General features: G+C 45.0%; 1 protein-coding gene across 1 annotated transcript in view; it reads right to left on the bottom strand.

The window, feature by feature from the left end:
- Window positions 1-2,359: 2,359 nt before the first annotated feature.
- Window positions 2,360-24,789, bottom strand: part of Ckmt2 (creatine kinase, mitochondrial 2) — a 28,515-nt gene continuing 6,085 nt past the window's right edge. Inside the window, exons 2-10 of the mRNA XM_038323386.1 lie at window positions 15,256-15,427; window positions 13,497-13,695; window positions 11,911-12,006; window positions 11,206-11,427; window positions 9,975-10,060; window positions 8,925-9,048; window positions 8,379-8,513; window positions 6,270-6,395; window positions 2,360-2,509 (exon numbers count right to left, since the gene is read on the bottom strand). Of these exons, the coding sequence (XP_038179314.1) occupies window positions 2,390-2,509; window positions 6,270-6,395; window positions 8,379-8,513; window positions 8,925-9,048; window positions 9,975-10,060; window positions 11,206-11,427; window positions 11,911-12,006; window positions 13,497-13,695; window positions 15,256-15,407 (1,260 nt within the window). The 5' untranslated portion in view covers window positions 15,408-15,427 and the 3' untranslated portion in view covers window positions 2,360-2,389. The remainder of the gene's footprint in view (window positions 2,510-6,269; window positions 6,396-8,378; window positions 8,514-8,924; window positions 9,049-9,974; window positions 10,061-11,205; window positions 11,428-11,910; window positions 12,007-13,496; window positions 13,696-15,255; window positions 15,428-24,789) is intronic.

Here is a 24,789-nt window from a genome sequence, read left to right as displayed (position 1 = left end):
TTGTATGCAGTGTAAGTATGAGTATGTAGTCTATAAATTGCCCAAAGAGTTGTCAGAAAAATATATTAGGTAATAGGAAAAGTTGCAAGGAACAGTGAGGTGACAGGCTAATGAGCAGGAACACGTGGTAAATCTTGCTTTTTGTGACATCTGACTAATGGAAGTTTTGTTCTGAGGAGTAAAGCCACACACGAGCCCACCGTCAAGTGGCCATGCACCTGAGATGTGGTTGATGTAAAGATTAAGGACCAGTGGTCTGCAAGCAAATGAACATTAATAGAAATGTCAGGGTACTCGATGGCTGAGAGAGAAAAGAATTATAAACAAAACAGAACAACAGAAAAGGAGAGTGTGTTATCTGGAATTTTGCACGGTAGGTGTTCCGCGTGTTCTTGCTGGGTTGTTCCGTGAGCTGTGCAGATTAAAGGCTTGTTTTGTTTCTCTATTCACAAGCACATGTTTCAGGCCAGTTTGTTTTTCCAGCCTTTTTTTTCTAAGAAAGCAAAGAAACGTCCGTATATGTATCTTATCTCTTTAGATCCCTCATGTTTATGTGTCTTTAGCCAAATAATTTTTCCTTCCCTTATGATGTAGCTCACAAAACCTTTCAGAAGAGGGACCATCATTGTCCTAATTATGATAAGGAAGTATTCAGAGATATAGTATAGTAATAATAATAATAATAATAATAGTGATTTCTGCACTTTTATATTTATTCAGCAAATACTCAAATGATGCTTGCTATGAGTTGAATACTTCTGAGTAAACTTTTCAAATACTAGATTTTTATCTCTCTAAAGACCCTATCAAAGAGCTACAGCTGTTCTTATTCCATACAGAGGAACCAGAAGAAATTGGAGATTAAATTATTTACTGCTGTGACCGCGGAAATCTAGACTTGTATTTCAACCATATGACTGTTTGGCCAGTGTGCTTACCAGACCCCTAGTCTACTCTTTACTTCTGTGCACCGGAGAATGACAGCCACTGCCTGGGATCCCTCTTTTTGCTTCAACTGTTAGTTCAAACCTGCCACGTCTTATTCAGGGTACTCAGCATGATGTCTCAAATTTTATCAGTGTGGTTTGCCCTTTGGGATTTCTACCACATTGTAATTCATCACTCCAAAGTCAGGGGAGTGCCTGCCTGTCCCAGCACCGTTTTGCCTTGTCCCCAGGGAGCATAAGGGAAGACAGGAGATTATATTATAGCACCAGCCTTTAATTGCCTCCAATGTTCACTTAGGATAAAATGCCACTTGATCCTGCTCCCGTGGTTCAAGCTATTTGTCTTTCTGTGGAGCGGCATCTCATGACTTGTTACATGATTGACAGTGCTCACCTCCTCCTTCATCCTTCTTCAGGTTGCGGGCATTGCAGCAAGGAAGGAAAAGAATAACAGTACTCAAGGATGCAGAAGCTGAGGGAATATAGGGTTTGAGTACTTGTCAACTATAGTCAACTCAGTAACAAAAGCATTATGGACTAATTCGACTCTATGTTCTTTGACTTTCAAATCATACTAAAATACTAAAAACGTCTTCAGAATTTTATTGAATTGCTTTGGGAGATTTATTGTGTAAAAAGACGATGGCCAGGCCACACCTGACAGAAGTATTCTCACCCACTATTCCTAAAGCAACCAGTCTGGTCAGGGAATCCAATTTGCAGCCTCTGGAGCAACTAGTTCAGAATGACCAGAATGTGGTCTATGATTAACAGGTCCCTTGCTCAAACTCAGTACTAACAGGCAAAACCGAGTACTCTTCCCAGACCTATGCTCTAGATGTGCTCCTTGTTAGCCTGCCTCCCTGTCTGCACCTGCAACCAGAACACACCTGTATCACTTTTCTTACCCACAAAGCTTTCCCATGCCTCTGCTTGCTTGAGTTCAGATAGGATGGACAGGACTGACTATTGCTATAGCTCAGAATTGATGCCTAGTCTGCTCGCCCTCCTTAAATAGCCTTTTATTAAGTTCCTCCATTTTTAAAGGAAAATGTTTCCTCTTGCCCCAATTTCTGGAAAATTAATTTTGTTGTATCTGATCCTTGTTTCCAGTGGAGTCCATAGGCATTCATGTAGGGCTGCCTGTGTTAACGTCTGGAGAGCTGGACAGGTATCTAGATATATCTCTATGCAGCCTTAAAACATCAGCCCTAGTATTTAAAAATACCGTCCTTTCTTGCTGCTTGTAGTCGGGCCCATTGACCTTCTTAGTGTTATTAAAAACTGGAGACGCAACCCAATGATATTAGGGAGAGTTTTATTGTAAAATAGCAGTACCTACAATTTTACATGTTTTCAAGTCTACAAAAACTCTCAGAGCAGAGACTTCTTCCTGTCTGTCACACCAGCAGACAGATTATTCATAAACTGGGAGGGAAAATTCACTTCCTGCTAAACTGGGGCAGAGGAGGGGGCACTTTAATGTCTTGGCCTCTCTCCAGCTTCTTCTCACAATCCACCAGGTAGTTGACGCCGTCGATGACGATCTGAACAAGTTCCACCTTGACCGTGAGGAAGAGGCACAGCCGCAAGGAGGAGGCGTGGTGGAGAAAGAAGAAGAAATGATTAATTTGAGCAGGAGGTGCCTGCAGAGTCCCCAGAATGTGAACTTGCCTCTTAGCAGGACTTTATCACGTGAAATCAGGGCACTTGTGGGAGGGGTGTCATCCTGAGGCTGGGCCAGATGTGGAGGGTGTCATCCTGAGTCTGGGTCCAGATGTGGAGGGTGTCACCCTGAGGCTGGGGCCAGATGTGGAAGGTGTCACCCTGAGTCTGGGTCCAGATGTGGAGAGTGTCATCCTAAGACTGGGGCCGGATGTGGAGGGTGTCACCCTGAGGCTGGGGCCAGATGTGGAGGGTGTTACCCTGAGGCTGGGGCCAGATGTGGAGGGGTGTCATCCTGAGACTGGGCCAGATGTGGAGGGGTGTCATCCTGGGGCTGGGGCCAGATGTGGAGGGTGTCATCCTGGGGCTGGGGCCAGATGTGGAGCGTGTCATCCTGAGACTAGGGCTAGATGTGGAGGGTGTCATCCTGAGTTAGGGGCCAGATGTGGAGGGTGTCATCCTTGGGCTGGGTCCAGATGTGGAGGCTGTCATTCTGAGGCTGGGGCCAGATGTGGAGGGTATCATCCTGAGTTAGGGGCCAGATGTGGAGATAGAAATGGGGCTTAAGGTTTTCTCTCAAACCTTCCTTAGGGTGGGGCTGCTGAGAGAATTTTATACTTTAAAATTATTAGTTTTCAATCCTTTCTTTTAAAAAAATTTGTGTATGTGTTTGTGTGTGTGTGCGCGCGCGCGCGCGCGCGTGTGTGTGTGTGTGTGTGTGTGTGTGTGTGTGTGAGAGAGAGAGAGAGAGAGAGAGAGAGAGAGAGAGCAGGCATACAGACATATGCGTTTCAGTCAGCAGAAGAGTTCAGTCAGCAGAAAAGTCACCCGGTTCTCTCATTTTACCATGTGTTCCCCACATACCTTTTCATTTTAAAGATTTGTTATTGTCTTACTTAATGTGCACACATGTGTGCCTGCATAAGAATGTGTGGAATGTGTGCACTGCATCCCTGTGGGTGCCCACAGAGGCCAAAGGACCTTAGATTTCCTGGAGCTCAGCTTACAGAAAGTTGTGTGCCACCAGGTAGGTACTGGGAACTGAACTTGGGTCTTCTGCAGGTACAGCAATCATTCTTAACCACTGAGCCAACTCTCCAGGCCACATGTACTTTTTATCAGCCTCTTGTACATAAGACTATACGATGACATCTGTGTGTTGTTCTTTAGAAGTGAATTCTAAACAGCTGCTCAACCCTCCGAGCACTGAATATGCTCCTGACATGGAGATCTTTAATTGCACTGTGGGTGTCTTTCTGAAAATTGTTGTAACTTTATAAACCATGCTTTTCTCCATGATAGGAAATTGGAGTATTTAAACAAATTTTATAAATTATAACAAACTACACTTTTGAAATTTCCTGATTTTAAAAAATGTTAGAACTTCAGTGTTCAAATATTTGTTGAAGGTTGTTTACCTAGGATTTTTTTCTGGGATCATCTCTAAACAAGGCACAGTGCTGCTTGAGAGGCCAAACTAAGACAATAAGTAAGAGAGGACTCGGGAGGTATAACGTAGTCTATACCCTCAGAGGGAAGAGCAGTCCAGGAAGGACCACTGAGTGCGGGAGGTGGAACAGGCCTTATGTGGATGGGGCTCTGTTCCTTTCCAAATGTTTTCCATTCAGAAGGAAATGGGGTCAGAGAGCCAGCTATGTGCAGCTAAGCCCACAGTCTCCTATTCTAATCCTGTCCTGTGTCAGACAGGATGCAGCAGGTGGGCTTCTTATTCACTCCTGGTGGGGCTCCGTCTTAATACAAATTTCCAGGAGGGAAACTGGCCATATACGGCTTTCCTGATTCCTTCCTAGGAATAATCCTGACTCGAGTTGTGATTCAAGTTATCCCCAGCTGATAAAAATACCAACCAGAAAACCTTAAAGATGCAATGGAAAGTCTTTAATGCCATCACCAAATCATGTGTTTGGATATAAAAACATTTTTCTTGTTTTGTTTTTGAATGTTTGTTTTTGTTTGTTTGCTTCATGGCATTGGGATCAGATCCAGGGCCTCGCACCTGCCAGGCAAGAGCCTCACCATGAAGGTACCCCCACCAATCAGTGCTGGAGAGGCGGCTCAGATGAAGTTACCCCCCATCAGTGCTGGAGAGGTGGCTCAGATAAAGTTACCCCCCATCAGTGCTGGAGAGGTGGCTCAGATAAAGTTACCCCCATCAGTGCTGGAGAGGTGGCTCAGATGAAGTTACCCCCCACCAGTGCTGGGGAGGCAGTTCAGCGGTTATGGGCACTTGCAGAGGAGGTACCTGGGTTTGGTTCCCAGCAACCACACTGTGGCTCACACGCATCTGTAACTCCAGTTTGGGGGGGACTGATGCCCTCTTCTCAATCTCTGGGTCACTAAGAATGCACTTAGTGCATATATATACATTTAGGAAAAACACACTTATACATAAGATAAACAATTTTTAAAAACTGACACAAAGAAAATAATGTTTTTAAAAGGCATTTTCTACCCCCACTCATGTTATTTAATAATATTTATTCCTGAGATAAAATATTCATGAATTGTAAAAGATATTATAATAAAAATTATATAGCTATCTTTAAAAGTTTCTTAACAATTATTTAAAAGAGTAAAAAAATTCAGATAATATTCAAAATGATGAGTACTGCTGGATTAAGTACACGTTTTTGAAAATGCTTTTAGAGATTTTGCTAGCTTTTGTAATGATCCTCTAGAAGGTTGCAATAAGCACTAAGTTATGTTTGGTAGTTACTATGGAAATTGAGAGAATGACCTACGGTCGCCCTTCACATCCAGCTTCTCACAGCGGCTGCATCCTGGGTGAGAGGCTCATCCTGGAACTTGCTATGAGCATTTCCTTAGCAGTCCGTGCGTGCGTTCCTAGGTGTGCTCTCCAGACCCATCTCACTCCCAGCGTCTGCCCGTCAGTGACCCCTGTCGTTTTTCATGTACCCACAGGAGTTCCTCAGCATTGTCTTAGAGGCTCATGTTTACACATACTTACCACAAATCCCTTTGACTAGCTAAACTCCACAACTAACGCATTAGAAACTCTTAAGTAGCCGGGCGGTGGTGGCGCACGCCTTTAATCCCAGCACTCGGGAGGCAGAGGCAGGCGGATCTCTGTGAGTTCGAGGCCAGCCTGGTCTACAAGAGCTAGTTCCAGGACAGGCTCTTAAAAAAAAAAAAAAAAAAAAAAAAAAAAAAAAAAAACAACTCTTAAAACTCTTAAGTATCTACGATGCCAAAATGAAGAGGCTAGGATGTGGTCTTGAGCAAGCGCAATGCAGAATCGCGAGGGCGTTCCACATTCTCCCACTCTCAGAGGGACAGCACACCCCTGAGTCTATGGGGATAAAACCCTGCTCCTTTAGCATAGGGGGCTCCTGTGGCTGATGATGGTTGAAAAGCTCTCGGGGAGGAGGGGCGCTGGTCAATAACAACGGTTCCACTACGGCTCCTTGACTTCCCACAAGTGCTCAGAATGAACTGTGTATCCTTCTTGCGTTCTTTTCCATGCCAGAGAAACACTGAGGAAGGAAAGGCTAACTCGGGACCCAGTGGGGAAAGAGGAAGTGTGTGGCTGAGGTGAGGCTGTTGAGGCTGCTCTCCCACGCCCTCTTTCTGTTAGGCCAACCTCGTTAGTTCATGCTAGGGTGAGAGAGACGTTACCTCCGATCTCCCGATCCGATCTATGTTGGAAATGTCGTATATATCCGCCACCGCTGCAGTGTCCACACCGCCGGTGCCACGCTTCTGGAGCCTCAGGTTCTCCAAGATCTTAGAAAAGCGTGGGTCCTAGGGGAAGGGACGTTGTTGTAGTCGTGAGCAAAGACGTAATAAGGGGCAGGAGCGCTTAAATATTTATAACATACTGGGACAGACACACTGGCTGGAACGCTTAAGCCTTCCAACACTCTAATGAAGCGGGTATTATTTTCAGCCCATCAAAGCCCATTTTCTGTTGCTGGAAAGAAACATAGCTGACCAGGTACCCTACAAATAACAGAACTTCTTTCAGCTCCCAGCTCGGGGGGAGTCCAAGAGCCGGGAGCTGGCCCTTGTGGCATCTGCTGAGAACGTTCTTGCCACACCATCATATTACAGGGCATCACACAGTGGGATAGAGCTGGTGTGCTAGCTTAGATCTTTCTTCCTGGACTGCCGCTAACCTCATCACGGAGGTCAGAGCTATGGCCTCAGCAATCCCTGTTACCTCCTGAGGTTACACATGCCGTTGACATGAATTTGGGGAGTAAGTCTCTATCCTATAAGTTCCTCAGGGACAATTGAAACTATACTAAACCCTACACTTCAGATGAGCAAACATCTCTAGAGAAATTAACTTGCCCAAAGTCAGAAAGCTAGAAGTTGGCAGAGCAGCCACTAAATTTGGGGCATTTGACTCTATGTTTATCTTCATATAAATATACACATATATATTTGCATGTGGGTGCCAACTTTTGTATGTTTGCTTCTCACCTGAGCACCAATTTCATTGTTATAATTAAAATCATGAAGTTGAATCACTTTTCTTAGCATTGGAATTTTTAATAACAAAAACTCAGCCGGGCGGTGGTGGCGCACGCCTTTAATCCCAGCACTCGGGAGGCAGAGGCAAGCGGATCTCGATCTCTGAGTTCGAGGCCAGCCTGGTCCACAAGAGCTAGTTCCAGGACAGGCTCTAGAAACTAAAGGGAAACCCTGTCTCGAAAAAACAAACAAAAACAAAAAACAAAAAAAATTCACATACCTTTATCTTTATAGGCAGCACATTTTTCTAAACTTGTTTAAGCTTCCCCGATGTACTTTGTGTGCTGTGGCAGAAATGCCTAGCTCCCAGTCTCAGTCCTTTACTCTCTGTCCAGCAATGGAGCTGAAGATGCAGCTGCTTGCTGCCTGAGCTCTTGCCAACAGAATGAGCAGAAGTAGTGTGTGCCACCTCCTTCCTGACACCCCAAACCTCATCGTGGACATGTCTACATGTGTTCTCCATACACCTTAAACCTCATCATGGACATGGCTACATGCTCTCTCCTTACATGTTGAACCTCGTCATGGACTCGCCTACATGCTCTCTCCTTCTCTCATGTTCTAGAACATGGAGAATGACCGTGGCTATGCAAATGAGGAAAATGCTCTGAGCATTCCTCCAAACAAGGCCCCCCTAGCAGCAGCCTCAACGTCACCTGAAAACTTGCAAGAAATAAAAATTCCTGAACCTGGATGGTGCTTGCTGCCAACCCTGATGGCCTGACTTTGACCACTGGAACCTGGAAGTTCTCCTCTGGCCTCCACTGTGTGCCCACATACTCCCCCACACCGCACAAAACATGAATACACAAATACAAAATGGAAAGAAAGAAAGAAAGAAAGAAAGAAAGAAAGAAAGAAAGAAAGAAAGAAAGAAAGAAAAGAAAAGAAATTGCACAAGCATGACCTAGCAATCTGGGCTATCCAAGGCCTCCCTCCAGGTGCTTCTCACACAGGCTCAGTTGTTAGGACAAGAAGGGAACCGTAGGGAGCAGAGCAGGCAGCCCACACCTACCCTTGTTAGTTACGCGATGAAGACTCAAACACACAATTCTTGAGTCCCCATTCCCTTTCCCAGGTCCTGAGCCTTTTATCCTAACTAATGCAAGTGACCTTAAGCCTGACCTGGGCCTCTCATCACTCTTCCATTGCAAAGGTCAGGATTAAGGAGTGAACTCTGACACCTTCTGCAAAGCTGTCACATCTGAGTTGAATCTTGAGACCCAGCTTCTGGTCACACGCCCTTACCTTGCTGAGCTTGGGGATCTTAACGTGGACACCAGCTCGCAATCCAGTCCCGAGGTTTGAGGGGCAGGTCAGAATGTAGCCTAGCCGCTCATTCCACATGAATTCCCAGCCTCGTTCTTGGATCAATCGTTCCACCTACAAACGCAACAGCCAGAAACAGATGGCAGCAGTCTGTAGTATCTACTCTCCAAGGGTCATCCCAACCGTTTGGAAACACTGCTCTGGAAGATTTGATTCTTAGAAGAAAAAAAAGGAGTTCCTCTTTGGAAGTCACCAAAATATCTTTTTAAAAATGCAAGCTAGCAGCTAAAGAGATGGCTCCCGTCTTAAGAGCACTGGCAGCTCTTCCAGAAGAGCCCGTATTGGATCCCAACACCCACGTGGCAGCTCACAACCATCTGCTTCTGTAGTCACCGGGGATTTGTCGCCCTCTTCTGGCCACCACAGGCACTGCAGGCATGAGGGGCACAGGCAGTGCAGGCAAAACACTCATACGTGCAAAATAAAATCATAATATTTAAAACCCATGATGTGATGGACTCTTACTTCCTTTAGTCCACGACAGAACCGCTCAAATACTCGTTTCATATTGCCTCCCTTTTCCATTGAGATTACCCTGGTGTGGTCTTCCTCATTTATCCAGATGAGAAATGTCTTGTCATAATTATGCCTAACGAAGACAGAAATGCAGTGCTGTTAATTGCTTTTACCTCAACACTTGAAGATTCTCATTACCTCTGCAGCTTGATTGTTGTATTTCATCTTCCCCATTCCCTAGATGGCCCTTATCTCTTAGCTGTGCCTGAACAAGGACTACAAAATAATGATACCTCCCAGAATGGAGACAGAGACGAAACCCAGCCATTAGCGATGCTGTGCATGGTTTTACCCCCACAAGAATACAACCTTTCCTCTTGTTCCTCAAACAAGATGACAACAGCTCACCTACTTAGCTCTGATGCTAGGACTGTTTTGTCTTTTAAGAGATTCAATCAAAAACTTGTGGTTCTTGAAAAAATGGGAGGCAAGGATGGAGGAACTTTACCTACACCCCAAGAATTCACATGTATTTGACACATAAACTCTGGCTGTTTACCCTTTTGTGAACATTCTTCCTCATCTCCTTCTGGAGACAGTTGGGATAACAAAGTCAAGGTAGGCTGAGGACTTCTATAAAGGATGTGGATAGATCGGACAGCCACTCCTTCTTTTAGGAATGGTGTGTCGTATCAATATTATCAATTATCAATATGATAATCAGAATTTTCGATATTAATTTTTCATTTTGTGTTTGTTTGTCCTAAGTTCACAAACAGATTCTCTAATGCGAAGTATTTTGAAGTCTTCCCCATGCATAATTTATGCAAACCAGCTCACATTCCTGTCATTTTTTTAAAAAACTATCACAACACACACACACACACACACACACACACACACACACACACACACACACGTTTTCAAGTAGACTTGGCTTCCCCATTTAGCTCAAGCCAGACATGCTGTCAACTGCAGTTCACAGCAACCTGGGGTTAGAAGAAGCAGGAGAGCTGAGATTCTCCACACACAGGGTAACTGTGAAAACTACATCCATACCAGATTCCCCTGGCATCAGGCCAGTCACGGGCCATCCCAGCGCACGTTAGTAAAGGGGACACTGGCTTATCAAACAGAAAGTGGTCCTGTGGGCCAAAAGGGACAAAGCAGAGAGAAGAATCTGTAAGGCTAGGTGGGCATGGGCCAGGCGATCAAGGCTCAACTTAACCGATAAAGAGGCCTCTTGGGCAGCTTATCTCAGATTCACTGGGAGCTGGAACAGCTTGAGAGATTTTAAAAATAAAAACACCAATTCCCAGAGCTCACATGGAGGCAAGATTCCAAGCAGATGTGAGGATTCCTTCTAGATTCTCCAAGTGGGAGGCCTTGGAGACTGGGGACAGGAAGGGCTGGAGAAGGTTGGGGAAATATCTCCTGAACCATTGCCCAGGAGGAAGCTCATCCATAAACGGGAAGTTAGGGTGACTGCTTATGGAAGATGGGGGTTTGCTGTGTAATGGTAGGCAGTGGACGGCGGAGTCTGCACACATCTGGAGACAAAGATGTACCAACTACACAGCTGCTCTGAGTGGTTTGGAAATGGGATGTTTCGTGCCATTTCCAACTTCTGAGATGGCAGAATCTTGTTTCTCCTTTTTGTGGAGTTTAGTTAAACGTGACTTTTGAAAATGCATTCTGTTTTAATTTGTGAGGACATAAAGGGACCCAAGCTCAACACTCGGGAGGCTGATTCAAGAGCATTGCTGTGAGTTTGAGACCAACATAGGCTACATACCGAGACCTTCTCTTACAAAACCAAAAGGGGCCTGGTATATTGTCTACTCTAGAGCCAGAGAGATCGCAGAGGTACTGGGAGGCATCAGGGATGAGTAGCTGCAGGCAGCCCCCACTGTCTCCGTTCCAGTCAGGGGAAGGACCTTCATTTCCTCCCTTGATCTCTGCTTCCAGAGTTTTCTTAGGGTATAATAGGCACGAACAGGATTTCCACACCCGACTGTTCTCACTTTCTCATAGGTGGCAGGAGGCAGATCCCTCACTCACCTCACCCCCCTGTGCCTCGTCCAGCACTCATACTGGAGTCTCCTCTTTAGATTTTTAGCCCTGGCCTGACAGGATTTAAAGCTTCAGCTCCTTTCTTACACCGACGCTGTGGAAGTCCCGGGCCAGTTTCAGCCCTGCGGGCCCCGTTCTTACGTGGGTAGAGGCCAAGGCAGGGTTGTGGGTCCAGCCTCCCACCCAGCAGCCCCCGGGTGAGTTATCACCTACTCACATCGATAAGCCGTTGCTGATCCTGCTCGGTCATCTCAGACAGCTTGTAGTAGCGACCAGCCAGGTCCCCCTTGAGGCCCTCCAGGGCAGTGATGGCCACATTCTCCACCTCCCTTCTCTCCGCCCGGGAGCAGGCAGGAGGCAGGCTCAGCCCACGGATGCTGCGACCAGTGCGCACCCGGGAGGACAACACGTAGCGCTCATCAAACTGTCCGTGAGTGATCTGCCGGGTCGGGCAGAGAGGAGGGTCACCGTGGCAGCCATGGAGCATGGTCCTCTGACCTGAAGCTTGCCTGGAAACCTTCAGGCACCGTATTGCACAGAATGTGGTGTGTCTACACCTGGGTGTGTCTACGCCTGGGTGTGTCTACGCCTGGGTGTGTCTACGCCTGGGTGTGTCTACTTCTGGGTATGTCTACGGCTATAAGCTCTGGAACAGCCACTTTAGTTAAGTAAGGTGGGATCTGGAAAAGATGGTTTTGGTTGTAGGAAAGTTTAAAGTTCCCATCAGTTGATTGTCCCCTAGAAGCCCCTTTAAAGGACCTCTAAACCTCCCCTAGACCTCACGGATATGGGGAAGGTAGGCTATGTAGACCTTTCAGGACATCTCACCAGGGCAGAGGCTCTGAGAGTCCCTCCTCTGCCCGTGGATTCAGGAAGTACTGCATCATGGGGGGAGGGGAGAGAAACGGAGGAGGGAGCCTACCTTGGATGCATCCAGGTCTGTAGGGTGCTTCATCACCCTCGGGTCATAGCCATTGTGCCTTAGCTTGATGACAGGATCAAAAAGGTCAGCGAACACCTGTAGGCAAGAATATCCTTCTGTAACTGGCTCTCCTAATAACAAAGACTTTTGCTTTCACTTGTCCCCTTTCTCCTCAAGGACCTCCTCTGAAAGTCTCCGTGCTACCATGGGGGATATGCGTAGAAGAGTAGACTAGCAGACAATAATGAATAGAGCAAGCCAGCGTGCACGAGAGAGGAGCATTCAGAGTCACCTCGCTCCTGACAGGGTACGGGGCTGCTGGACTCTGCCCTCAACACCCCTGCAAGGATTCTGCCAAGCTCACTGTTGTCACACTGGATGAGAAAATCTGGTGGCTAAGAACCCAAGGGCATTCTGTTTTGTGAGCTAAAAGAAACCACCAGTTTGGGGGTGGGAGGCTAAGCAAGTTTTGTGATCAAAAGAGAAGGTCAGGTTCTGAGATTTTTTTGTTTTGTTTTGTTTTGTTTTTCAAAACAGGGCTTCTCTGTAGCGTTAGAGCCTGTCCTGGAGCTAGCTCTTGTAGACCAGGTTGGCCTCGAACTCACAGAGATCTGCCTGCCTCTGCTTCCCAAGTGCTGGGAATAAAGGCGTGTGCCACCACTGCCTGGCTAGGTTCTGAGATTCTAAGCAAAACGCTAAGTCTGTGGGGAAGCCAACTGTACCATAAGACAAAACAAGAGCCTATTACCCTGTGAGACTGTCCAACCCCAAAGCCAAACAACCAAATTAGCCAAATAGACAGGGGTAGCCTTTAGATAAAGTAAAGTCGAGAGAAATTACATCTAATAACAGAGTTCTCTGCAGACTTGGGAGTTATGGGAAGTGGAAAGAAGGGTTTTAAGACCAAAGACAGCTTTAGTCTGTCTCTGTTACAAGCTAACAAGTCACTATTTTGTTTATTTAGGATGGCCCTTCTAGCCCATGGATGACAAGTTCTCTGAGAAGCTCTCTGTAGTTCTACGGGAGAGAGAAGAGACAGAGAATGAGGGAGTCGGGCTGCAGGCGTTTGTCACAGCGAAGAGGCTGCCCTGCGAGGCACAGGTATGTGTGGTCCTGAGTTCTGCTATGAGCAGACACCAAGCATGAGGCTGGGTCCAAGAACCTCGGTGAGCTGAGGAGCTTGTGCTACAATAATAGGAAGATAAGTCTCAAACTAAGACACACAATCCTGCCCTACCCAGCAGACCCAGATACAAACACTTGGATGTCTTTCTGATGAATACACGACATTCAATGTTATTTATTTATTTATTGTACCAACACAGCTTTTGATGGACCCGGAGAACTCTGTCATGCAACCTCTCCTTGAGGAGGGACACTGGCACAGTAACAAAGAAAACCTTGTCCCTAGCTAGCTATACATCTCAGAATTCCAGAAAGGACTCCCAAGATTCTGTGAGACTTCCCTTTACTGGAGTCTTCCTGGAAATGCAAAAAGCTATCCAAAGAAAGATAGAGTCCCATGACCGTGACCTCAACCACACTCAGGGTAGCCCCACCCCGGAACCAGTCACCCTCGGTTTTACCTCGTATGACTCCTCGTCACCAGCCACCATGCCCACAGTCTTTATGAAGGGGTGGCCGGGGTTGTCCACTCCAGTTTGGATGCATTGGTCCAGGGTGTAGCCGTTGGGGGTCATCTTGTTTCGGAGTTTGGCATAGATGGTGGGAGTGAGGCACTCAGCCATGCAGTTGTTATGTTTCCTCAGGTCAGGGTAGTCTGCGCTGTGGGAGGAGACAGGCTGTGGACCAGTAGCCCTCAGGTAAGGGCTATCAAAGATTCAGTTTCCCTGAGGCCCTCAACCAGGCTCTCTTGGACAAGTGGGCAGAGGAGACATTGGACAGACATTCGTACAAGGCCTGACTTGAATAAGTCAGACTTAAAATAAACAGCAGAGCCAGTGGCTGCTAGAGAGAGACATGGCCCCACCTTCCAGGAAACCCACGGTGCTATAGAAGCAACAGAGGGAAAGAGGAAAGAAAGTCAGAAAATGAGTTGAAATCATTTACAGATTTCTCTTCCACTCAGAAGCATTGATAAGATTCGATGAATTTGGTCTCATGGGTCTGTGGTGGGGAGAGAGACAGAGATGGAACTATCTAGAATGTTGTTTACTTTTCTGTCCTTTGCCTACAGGACAAGCTTCATGACAACAGAGCCCTGTCCTGTCTCCAGAACAGTGACCAGCCATGGGCACAAGCCTTTTGTAAATATTTGTTGGGATATTATAACATACAGGACACCACTTTGGATGCTGTCTTACCCTGGCTATTTGTTGTCTGAAGAATATGAGGAGCACCACAGGTGCTCTCCCCTCAGTGGTTCCTGAAGTTCATAGTTGCTCTGCTTCCCTCAGAGATGCTCAGGCTCCCAGAGAGCAAATGTCTCCCGGAGAATCTTAGTTGTTTTTTCTTCTACTCCTACCTATGTGGGAATCCCAGGACATAATCACACAGTTCAAACTACTCAGGGCATTGGTGTGTTGGACAAAGTGAGGTTCTGGGGCAGCAGAATATGACCTCATCTTCTGTGTGACATGCCTCAACCTCCCCTCTGTGATGTCCTTTAATGCTCACACTTAAGGTCAATACCTTGATCATGTTTCCTAGGATATGGTGGAGCAGCAAGGGAGCCGTGGGTCTGCTATCAAGGGACTTAGGTTTGCATTTGGCTGCATTAAACACATGACTTTGGATGAAGTCTCTCCATCACCAAAGGACGCTAAAATGAATCCCTCCCCATGTAAAAAGCCCTAACAGACATGTTAGCAGACGGTCTCATAATGTAAATGCTCGTTCCGTGAATTGAACTACCACTGTTGATACTGTTTAACTGGATGGCAAGCTTTGGGCAAGAATGAGGATTTATTCCTTGTATTTGTCACAGGTCACTAGGCTTAACGAGCTTCAAACATGATTAAGTTTGGCTTGGCCATTTAGAAAGACATAAAGAAGGATTTTCAGGGACTGGAGAGATAGCTCAGTGGTTTAGAGCACTGTCTGCTCTTCCAGAGGACCCAAGTTCAGGTCCCAGCACCCACGTGGCAGCTCACAACTGTCTATGGCTCCAGTTCCAGGGCATCTGACACCCTCTTCAGGTCTTTGCAAGTACTACATGTACATGGCACATAGATGTACATTCAGGCAGAACATCCATACAACTGAGATAGAATTAAATAGATAAACAAGTAAACAAACAAAAAGGCGGCATCTCAGTGACTATTCCCAGCAGAAGAGAACGCGTCTGGTTGACACTCCGAGTTATTAAAGGCCAGGAGGACTCACCTTGCGGGAAAGAGCTTGTGCTGCTCCCGGGCATCAGCAGACACCTTCTGCCTGTTGAGCAGGTAGCCAGTGGTCAGGGCACTGGTTCCCAGGGTAGTAAAGAGCAGAGATGCATTGCGGCCAGTTAGCAACTTAGAGAAGGCACTGGCCATCCTTCTTCTTGGTAGAGTGTCTGGAAGTAAAGAAGGTGTATCAGTCAGCATCGTAAGAAGGTGCTAAACCACTGCATGAGAGCAACAGGTGCGAAAACAATCAGCAGGGGCCATGGCCCTTTCGTTTGTTTTGTTAATCTTTCTTCCTTTTATTTTTTTGCATTGATTGGTGGTTTTCATATTTTGTGGGTGTGCAAATCATTTTCTCCAGTAATTACAGAGAAAAATAAACAGAAATTATTTATTTCTTTATATCAGACCAACTGTGTGCTTTTTGGACTTTTCAACCATATAACTAGACTCTGAATAAGATAGATCTCTGAACTTGTAAGAGGTACTGAAATTCTCTGAGGACCGTTGTCCCACACCTCAAACAAACTCGTGCCAGAGCTCAAAGTAACAAGCAAACACATTTGGGTTATCTGAAGGGCAAAGATTCTTCTCACTCAAAAGGTTGGGGTGCCAGCTGTATGGAAGTGGTGTGTCCCAAACTTCCACTCTGGCTTAGGATCCCTGAAAGGGGATACAGTTGTTCAAGGTTAACAACAATCCATCCTTTGGCTCCTAGAAGAAGCAGACTCAAAATCTTCCTTTAAAAAAATCATATTAAGCTTAGGTCTTGGATCCTTGCAGTTCAAGATTAAACAAGCTCCAAACCAAAGATCTCCAAGCATCCCGAAAGATAAAATAAGGAGACAATAGAGAAAAAATAATAACAGAGTTAGTCATCCAATGACTGTGCACTGTGGAATTGCTAGACAAGCGCACAGACTAGCTCTAGATAGATGTTTAAATAACAAAGTTATTTATAAATAGTTAAATTATTTAAAATTTATAATTAGAATTATAATTACAATCAAGCAACAAGAGACCATTAAGAACGACCAAGATACCCAAGCATGGTAGTTTACGTACTATTCTAGCTCTTGGAAGTAAGAGGCTGGAAAATTGTACCATGTTTGAAGCCAAATGGTCTGAACAGTGAGTTTTAGGTTAGCTAGGGCTATGTGGTGAGACCCTACTGAAACAAACACACCAAAGAATAAAACAGAAAAAAAAAACCAGAAAGACAATGGGATTGAACAGTTGCACATGGCATAGCTGAAGAAGGAAAAACAATGGAAAATCTGAGACATAGATTAGGAAATATGATTAATAACACAATGGGAAAGTTGGATACAAGCTGGGTTGGAGTCACAGAAAAAGACACCAGAGGGAACAGAAGTGATGTCTCAAAGGAAATGGCCAAGAATTATCCAGAACTGATAAAGTACATGAGGCATAATATAATATAATCAAACCCTGAAGAAACTGATCCCTAAGCCAATGCTAACCAATGGATATTGCTAATTTTTCAATAATTAATTTGGAGAAATATTATTTTTAGAGACAACAAGGCAATGAACTCATTTCACACAAGACTGAATGAATACAGATAAGGGACAAATCAATAACAAAGGAATTACTAGAATAAATTCTAGAGAAAGAACACGGCAGTGGAGGGTGGGCTGAAACATGTATAACAAGGAAAATCTTATATAACTCTCAACAAACCAGGAGAGTTGGTATTCCATATGCATAGATAGAATCTTGCTGGCCCTGCTGCTTCTCGGAATCAGGAGGGCCAGCCAAGCCTTGCAGTATCACCTGGCAAGAGCTACTTAGTGTGGGTCTCTGAGTAGATAACAGAGAAAGGCATTTGTCAGCCATATTCCCACTCCTTGGTATCCATGATGTTTAAATGATGAAGGCGTGAGTTCCTCTAACCTTGGGTGTGTGTTCCTGGGTTTTTACTTTGAGGAACCCCAAGTTTAGTTGGGTTGGTTGCTTCCCAGAGCTTGTTGGTATGTACTATTATGGCCAAAAGCCCGAGTCACCCAAAGAAGGTTGAAGTAGGGTGTGGCATGGCAGTCTGGTTATCCTTCTGACATCAATTTTCTTCCATGACTGAATTTGGGGGAACTGATGAGCATCTGAATTCCAGGATTCTCCAAAGAAATTTCTGCTAAATTCTAATATGTTGACTAAGCACCAAAGACTTTCAACATTTATGAAGATGCTTTTCTACACTGGCCTAGGAAATCAGCTTATTGGACACCTAATCTTCTATGTCAATGTCTGTATACAATTCTCTCCATCCTAATGGTACATTTGTGAAATTGTCCTGACAAATCAGCCATTTCTTGAAGTTATCCTCGGGACTTGTCATAACTAAACACTGACTTTATCACATATACTTCCTTGCCTTCTGCAGGGCTTTCATGTTGCCAGCATCCTTTAAGAATTTAAGAACATGGAGACGTGCTATGGTGTGCTGGCCCTCACATGCAGCTGGCAGCACCAATTCACATCTTGGTGTTGTCATGGTCTCAATTCCACTTCCCAAGCAGAGGGACAATGCTGTCACCCTGAGATTTACTATAAACTCAACAAAGGAAAATAAGTTCTAACTAAGCACCTTCGAGGCAGTAGGGGCCCAAGCATGTGGCAGAACATGCTGTCCCTAAGCTAATAGGAAGCATGTTCATGTCTGCAGTGGAGGCAAATTTCTTTACCCTGGGTTTTTTCCTATGTACTCCGATGGTAGGAGGCCTTTTTGGAAATGGCTCTGAAGAATCCGTGTTAGGAAGACAGGGAGGGAATGATCTCCATGAAGAGCCGGGTGGCATCTCATAGCCACAGGCCTTCTGTCCTCAGAGGCAGGCACATAGGCGGGCATCTGGATCAACATACTACAGTTTGATACGGCATTCTATCCAAAGTTTAGTATTTGGAGATAACGGTCTAGTTTCCTTCTAAGAGTTGCAGTACTATATTCCCGAAGGCGTGTGGTCTGTGTCACTGATGCGGGGGAGGCTTTGGTGGTGGCAAGCAATGCGGCCCCGAAAGAAATCTAAGACCCCATACTTCGGTTCCTTGTACATTTAACACAGAGTTCCAGCTTTGGTAAAATGAATGATCCCTGTTTCCTTGATTCCCTTGGAACCCCAGATGGCCTAGCTCTGGTTTCTAAGTGCATCAGGAAGTCCGGCATGGGATTCATTCAGAAAGGAACTCTGAGTGAGGGGGGCGCAGCTAAGTGCCAGGCATCACGGTAGACAATAGGGGTAAGATAAAAAGATAGTAAATAGATGCTGTCCCTTCTTCGGGGGCTCTTAATTTATCTAGGAAAGATGGCTAAAAACAGAACAAATGAAATAATTATAGGTAGAGACAGGTGCAGTAAAAAAAGCAAGATATTATTCAGGGAATCTTTCAGGGTGCCTACTTCGAATAAGGTTACTCAGGCCAAGAGAACAGACTGGCCAAGACTCTGAGGCTGGACAGATCTTGTTGAGACAGAAAGGGGTTGGTGGCATTGCAGCCAGGCTGAGAAAGAAGGGTTGGTGGCATTGCAGCCAGGCTGAGACAGAAGGGTTGGTGGCATTGCAGCCAGGCTGAGACAGAAAGGGTTGGTGGCATTGCAGCCGGGCTGAGACCCTTAGCATCATCTATGCCTGCTCAGACCAGGGCAGGCAAACAGGAGACTCCCATGGGAGATGTTCACTCCTCTCTAGATCATGGAAGCCCACACCATGGAATTCAGGGGCTTGGTGGGAAAGCAAGCGATGTGAGCTTAGTTGTGACAATTACTTTTGGTTTTCTTGGCATGTTACATCGGGTAACGAGGTGGCGCACACCTGTAATCCCAGCACTTGGGAGGCAGAGGCAGGTGGATCTCTGTGTTTGAGACAGCCTGCTCTACAGAATGTGTTCTGGGACAGTCAAGGAGACACAGAGAAACTGTCCCAAAGAAACAAAAGAAGGAGGAGGAGGAGGAAAAGGAAGAGGAGGAGGAATGGCCTGCTGGTCTTTGCTGTGGAAGAAAAGATGCAGAAAACCCATCAGTACCCACAGACGCTTGTGCTTCTCCTCCAGGGTCTCAATCCAGTCAAACTATGAAACAAGGTAGGCAGAAAGAGCCAAATATCAACCAAACAAGATGGCTTTTGCAATTTCAATAAAAACACATACACTTCATGCATACATCACTCAAGGGTTGTCATGGGAGACTGTTGCTAAGGACACAGTTGCCAGGCTGACATTCAGATCGACTCTAGAGCATTTGTGATCTTAAGCTTTTGATATTACTTCTAAATATTGATTCTTTCTTCTCTTGTGCCTATACCAGAAACTAGGCTGAGTTATCTTGACAAAGAATCATCATTTTTGGCTTCTTGATGCTCTTCCAGTTAAGACTTTGGTGTCTATTATATTCCCTGTTTCATGGGGCCACAGCCTGGTGCCTCAGTCACCTTAAAAAATGTTTCCTTCTAGCCCAATATGTTGGTTTGATCTTTTAGTCCCCAGAGCACTCACAGGCTATGCATTCATTAGTATTTGAGCTTCACACTGCTTTTTATCCTGTTGGTGAACTCAACTCTCGTGTCACCCATCGTTAGGGAATCCTTGTTCTTTGTATGGTCCTGTTGATGGTATATTTTTCAAGCCCAGGAAGTTTTCCCTGCTGACTAGTATTCTTTTTTGTTTATTTTTTATTTTTTATTTCTTTATTTATTGATTTTATTGAGCTATACATTTTTCTCTGCTCCCCTCCCTTCCTCTCCCCTCTCCTTCAACCTTCTCTCATGGTTCCCATGCTCCCAATTTACTCAGTAGATCTTGTCTTTTTCTACTTCCCATGTAGATTAGATCCATGTATGTCTCTCTTAGGGTCCTCATTGCTGTCTAGGTTTTCTGGGATTGTGAACTGTAGGCTTGTTTTCTTTGTTTTATGTCTAAGAGCCACTTATGAGTGAGTACATACAATATTTGTCTTTTTGGGTCTGGGTTACCTCACTTAATATGATGTTTTCTAGATCCATCCATTTGCCATTTCAAGAGGTCATTATTTTTTTTTTTGCTGTATAGTTCTCCATTGTGTAAATGTACCACATTTTCCTTATCCATTCTTTGGTCAAGGGGCATTCAGGTTGTTTCCAGGTTCTGGCTATGACAAACAATGCTGCTATGAACATAGTTGAGTACATGTCCTTATGGCATGATTGAGCATCCTTTGGGTGTATACACAAAAATGGTATTGCTGGATCTTAAGGAATTTTGTTTCCTAATTTTCTGGGAAATTGCCATACTGACATTCAAAGGGGTTGTACCAGCTTGCATTCCCACCAGCAATGCAGGAGTGTTCCCTTTACCCCACAACCTCTCCAGCATAAGTTGTCATCAGTGTTTTTGTTCTTGGCCACTTTTACAGGTGTAAGATGGAATCTCAGAGTTGTTTTGATTTCCATTTCTCTGATGGCTAAGGATGTTGAACATATCCTTAAGTGTCTTTCAGCCACTTTAGATTCCTCTGTTGAGACTACCATTCTTGAACATCTTGGTTAGATGACCAGTAAGCGTCCCCTCCTTAACTTTATAGAATTCCCATCATGCTCCACATAAGGATGTTTTGGTCAGCAGTGGCTGACAGGATGGTGGTCCATTACAATTATGGGCAAAGAGCTCCAATTGCTTAGTGACATAGTTTTTCACATAATGTCGTGACGTAGTGTGATACATTGTGTATGTATTTGTGCTTATGCAAACAAACTTGAGCTGCTGCAAATATAGAAACATAGCATATACAATGATTGACAGGATGGAATATTTGATAATAAACGACTATGTTACTGCTTTTTAAAATTTACTAATGATATATTTTATCAATATTTTGACTATAAAGAAACCTGCATATTGCCAGTGACAGTTGCCTTTAACCTTATGTTTTCTGTCATTTGATTGCATCAGAAGCCATATGGAGTCTTCATCCTCTCATTTTTAGATCTGTTACCTCTCAAGACCAGGCCCTGCTTCCAGACTAATTTGCACCCCTTTCATGGTAGATTTTGAAGCACTGCCCAGAACAACAAACACACGAGATAGCAGATTTGCTCTTGCTGTTTCCCTGCTCAGGTTTCTGTGTCCGGGAGCTGCTCACTATCCAGGACGACCAGTTCAGACTTCTAACCGTCAGAGACAACAGGTTGTCAGCTTCCTGGGTACCACCACAGCCATCCTCTGCAGTCTCTATGGTGATTCTGCAGTGGCTACCCCATAGAAAATGGGCCTTCTGGGAGAGCAGAGCATAAGTATGTATCTTTCCCCTTTCTTCCTTCCTTTATATCACTACCATCATCATCACCACCACCACCATCATCATCTGTTTCTTTCTCACACTGAGCAGAAGGAAGGTATTGGACTCAAATTAGCAACAAGTAATAAGTGTTGAGGAACTAGTATTAAATCTCCTGCCTCCCCAGAAATTGTCTTCTGCAAAATATAGGAAGGCAAATTAAAGCACTATTACTGAATGTGTGTTTAACCAGTAATATATGTCTTAGGTGATCCACTGAAGAGACAGAAGGGGGCCTTATTCTTTCACACAGATAAGCAGATAGAATCCATTATAGACATGTGCTCAAGGGAATGCAGGGAAGAGGACTTGGTGGCACCACTGTCATACAGAGGTCATCTGAAGGTCACTTCAGAATTGGGATGCCGTGTGTGCTAGCTACTTGTTTTAATCCAAAGAATGGGTAAATCTCCAGTTTGCTATGCACCAGGTAGATCTACAGTTCTAGAACCAAGCACCTACATAAGACAATTGTCTTCCCACTGAGAAAGGGAACAGCCACTGGCCATGGTTTCTCTTGCAGTCTACATTCAAATCAATGGCTTCTGGGCCACAAAACTGGCTAGTGGCTTACTTGGTTTTTTTTGTGTCTTTTTGAGTTAGGGTCTTGCTATATCTCTTAGGTTGATCTTGAATTCACAGTCCTCCTGCCTCTGCTTTCAGAGGGTTGTATAGGTGTGTACCTACTCTAACTTGTTTACAGTACATTTAAAAGAGACAAAGACATAGCTTACAATAACACATTTTACCAAAGGAAATGTTCTAAGGTAAAAAGGGGGGCTCTTTCCATCTACTATAGAAAACCTTGTTATGTCCCCCCACTTTACTGTGTGCTAGAGAGTGTGAGGTATGAGCAAGGTGAGCAATAGGTAGGGTGAGGAATGCAGGCCCAGCCCTACACCCCCAAGTGAAGGCAGGGCTGGGAGGCAGCTTTCTTGGCACTCACATCCATTGACACACACTTGCTAGGCTCTTATTAAATGCCTGCATGGGGTCACGGGTGCTAGGGTGGGCTGTCCAGGCCAGGTAGTTTTGTTGCAGCACAGAGACATTTTCTCCTGTGGCCCTCCTTAAACATCAGCAGCTCTGTGGGTCTGGTCAGTCTGCTCCCTGGAGCAATACACTCAATATTGCATAACAGTAACTGTAACCTTTTTCATTTGTTGATAACATAGGAAAGCAAAGCAAGAGAATATTTTGAAGAGCCTGTTTACACAGCAGCCTCCAAGAACGGGTAGATTATACCATGCCACATAACAGGGGACTTAGAAACAGAGATTTTCACCTGTTTAAGGTCACACAACTAAGATGAAAGCAACTGACCCAAGTATCCATTCTGTACTGGTAAAAATCCTACTCTTCCAGGCAAAATTTCACAGTGAAAACATCATGGTGTACTTGGATGGAGCTGACCCCCTTGGCTCCGAAGGACCAGAGCTGCTGGGGACCTAACTGGCTTCTGTCCTCACTGGTAACTCAGGAACATGGAGTGGTTTTTATCAACCAGGTTTTCCACAACAGAGGAACAGGGGAGGTTAAGAATGAGCCCACCAGTACCTCGACAGACTTCTGGGCAGCCCTGAGGAGAAACAGAGTCTGAGGCTAGCCCCAGATGCCGAGGATAAACAGAGTCTGAGGCTAGCCACAGATGCTCCATCCATAGAAAAACTATTAAAGAGACTAAGATGACCAGCAGGGTGTGAGGTTCAAGACCAAGCGGAGCCAATGACATTGACATGCTTCACTGTTAGAGGTACAGTGTGCAGTGACAGGGAGGGGAAGGGGGAACAGTTTATCCAGGTGAAAGTGGCTTTTATTTTTTATTTTTATTTTTTTAAAAATTACTCATTTGGAAAATTTTAACAATCCACTGTATGGCAGTTTCTACAGAGATCTTAAGTTGGAGGAGGAAAGCCTAAAGCACTCCTTACTATATGCTGAGCACATAGTCCCAGTGCTTGATGGACGCCATCCCGTTCATAGTCTCCACCAATCCCTTAAGATGCCCCTGTTATCTATGTTTTACAGGTCAGAGAATGAAGTGAAGAAAGGCGATGTGTCAGAGACCACATGGCCCGCAAAGAGGAGTTCTGGGATTCACACACAGCAGGCAGCCTTCACCAGCCATACCCTGAGCATGAGCCCTCTACTGGGAATTGTGTGTTAGGGACCAGAGTGGTCAAGGAGCTCTGAGGTGACACAATTTGGTAGTGTTTTTGCGAGGGACCTTGTCAAATTTTAACCATCCTGAAGTATTCCTTGCCTCCTCTTCCAAGAGACTAGTACCATGTCACACACTACTGAAAACTATAATGTCAACCATGAGTAGACACCCCCCAAACCATGAGCAGGAGCAGAAGACCATGATGTATTTATCGTGTCCATTTAGACAATGGCTTTCTAAGCCTCTTCTAGGTAGACAAGTGGCCATTGCCTTCAGCAACCTCAAGCCTAACCTACCCCAGAATGCTACACAAATGAATAAAAATGGAATATGCCCCTTGTTCTCTCTCTAGGTCCAGAATCTTAAGGATGAGGTCACAATATCCAGGACCATAGCCACAAATGCAATCTAGCTCTGCAGGGAGCCTACAAGAGACCACTTGTCTGGAATTTGAAGCGTTGAATTAAATGGGGACTACTATGCTTAGAATTTGTAGTGGTTATCATCAATGGCCCCAGGGAAAATCCATAATTTGTAACAATGCTCTTTATTTGAGATTACAGAAACTTCAGAAATGAGGGCCTGTCTGAGCATGGCCAATAAAAACCACCCAGTAAATAATTTGTGCCCAGAGATTCCATTAGGTTCCAAGAATTAAGCAATATGATTCATCCATCCATCCATTTATCCATCCACCCATCCACCCATCCATACATCCATCCATCCGTCCATCTGTATATCTACCTATTCATTCCTCATTGCTCCCTAATGTTATCCCTCCCTCTACCCCTATACTCAACAAATATTACAGAATAAATCCTGGTGTCAGATGTTGGGGTCACCTCAAGAGTTCTATCAAAGTTCGGGGGAAGGTAAAAATAAAGAGGTAAGGAGACCCCAAATACCTGATGGAACAGGAAAGAATTTCTGGAGGAGGTGAGAAACTTTGTCATTTTTTCAAATGAACAAGGGGAAGGCTTTGGAGACAAAGGGGATAGAACGAACAAAGGTGGGGCCGGGAGTGGCAGCAAGCAGGGGGGATG

Source organism: Arvicola amphibius, chromosome 3, assembly GCF_903992535.2.
Source record: "Arvicola amphibius chromosome 3, mArvAmp1.2, whole genome shotgun sequence".
Taxonomy (NCBI): domain Eukaryota; kingdom Metazoa; phylum Chordata; class Mammalia; order Rodentia; family Cricetidae; genus Arvicola; species Arvicola amphibius.
The sequence above is the reverse complement of the archived record's forward strand: the minus strand, read 5'-3'. Positions and strand labels throughout refer to the sequence as shown.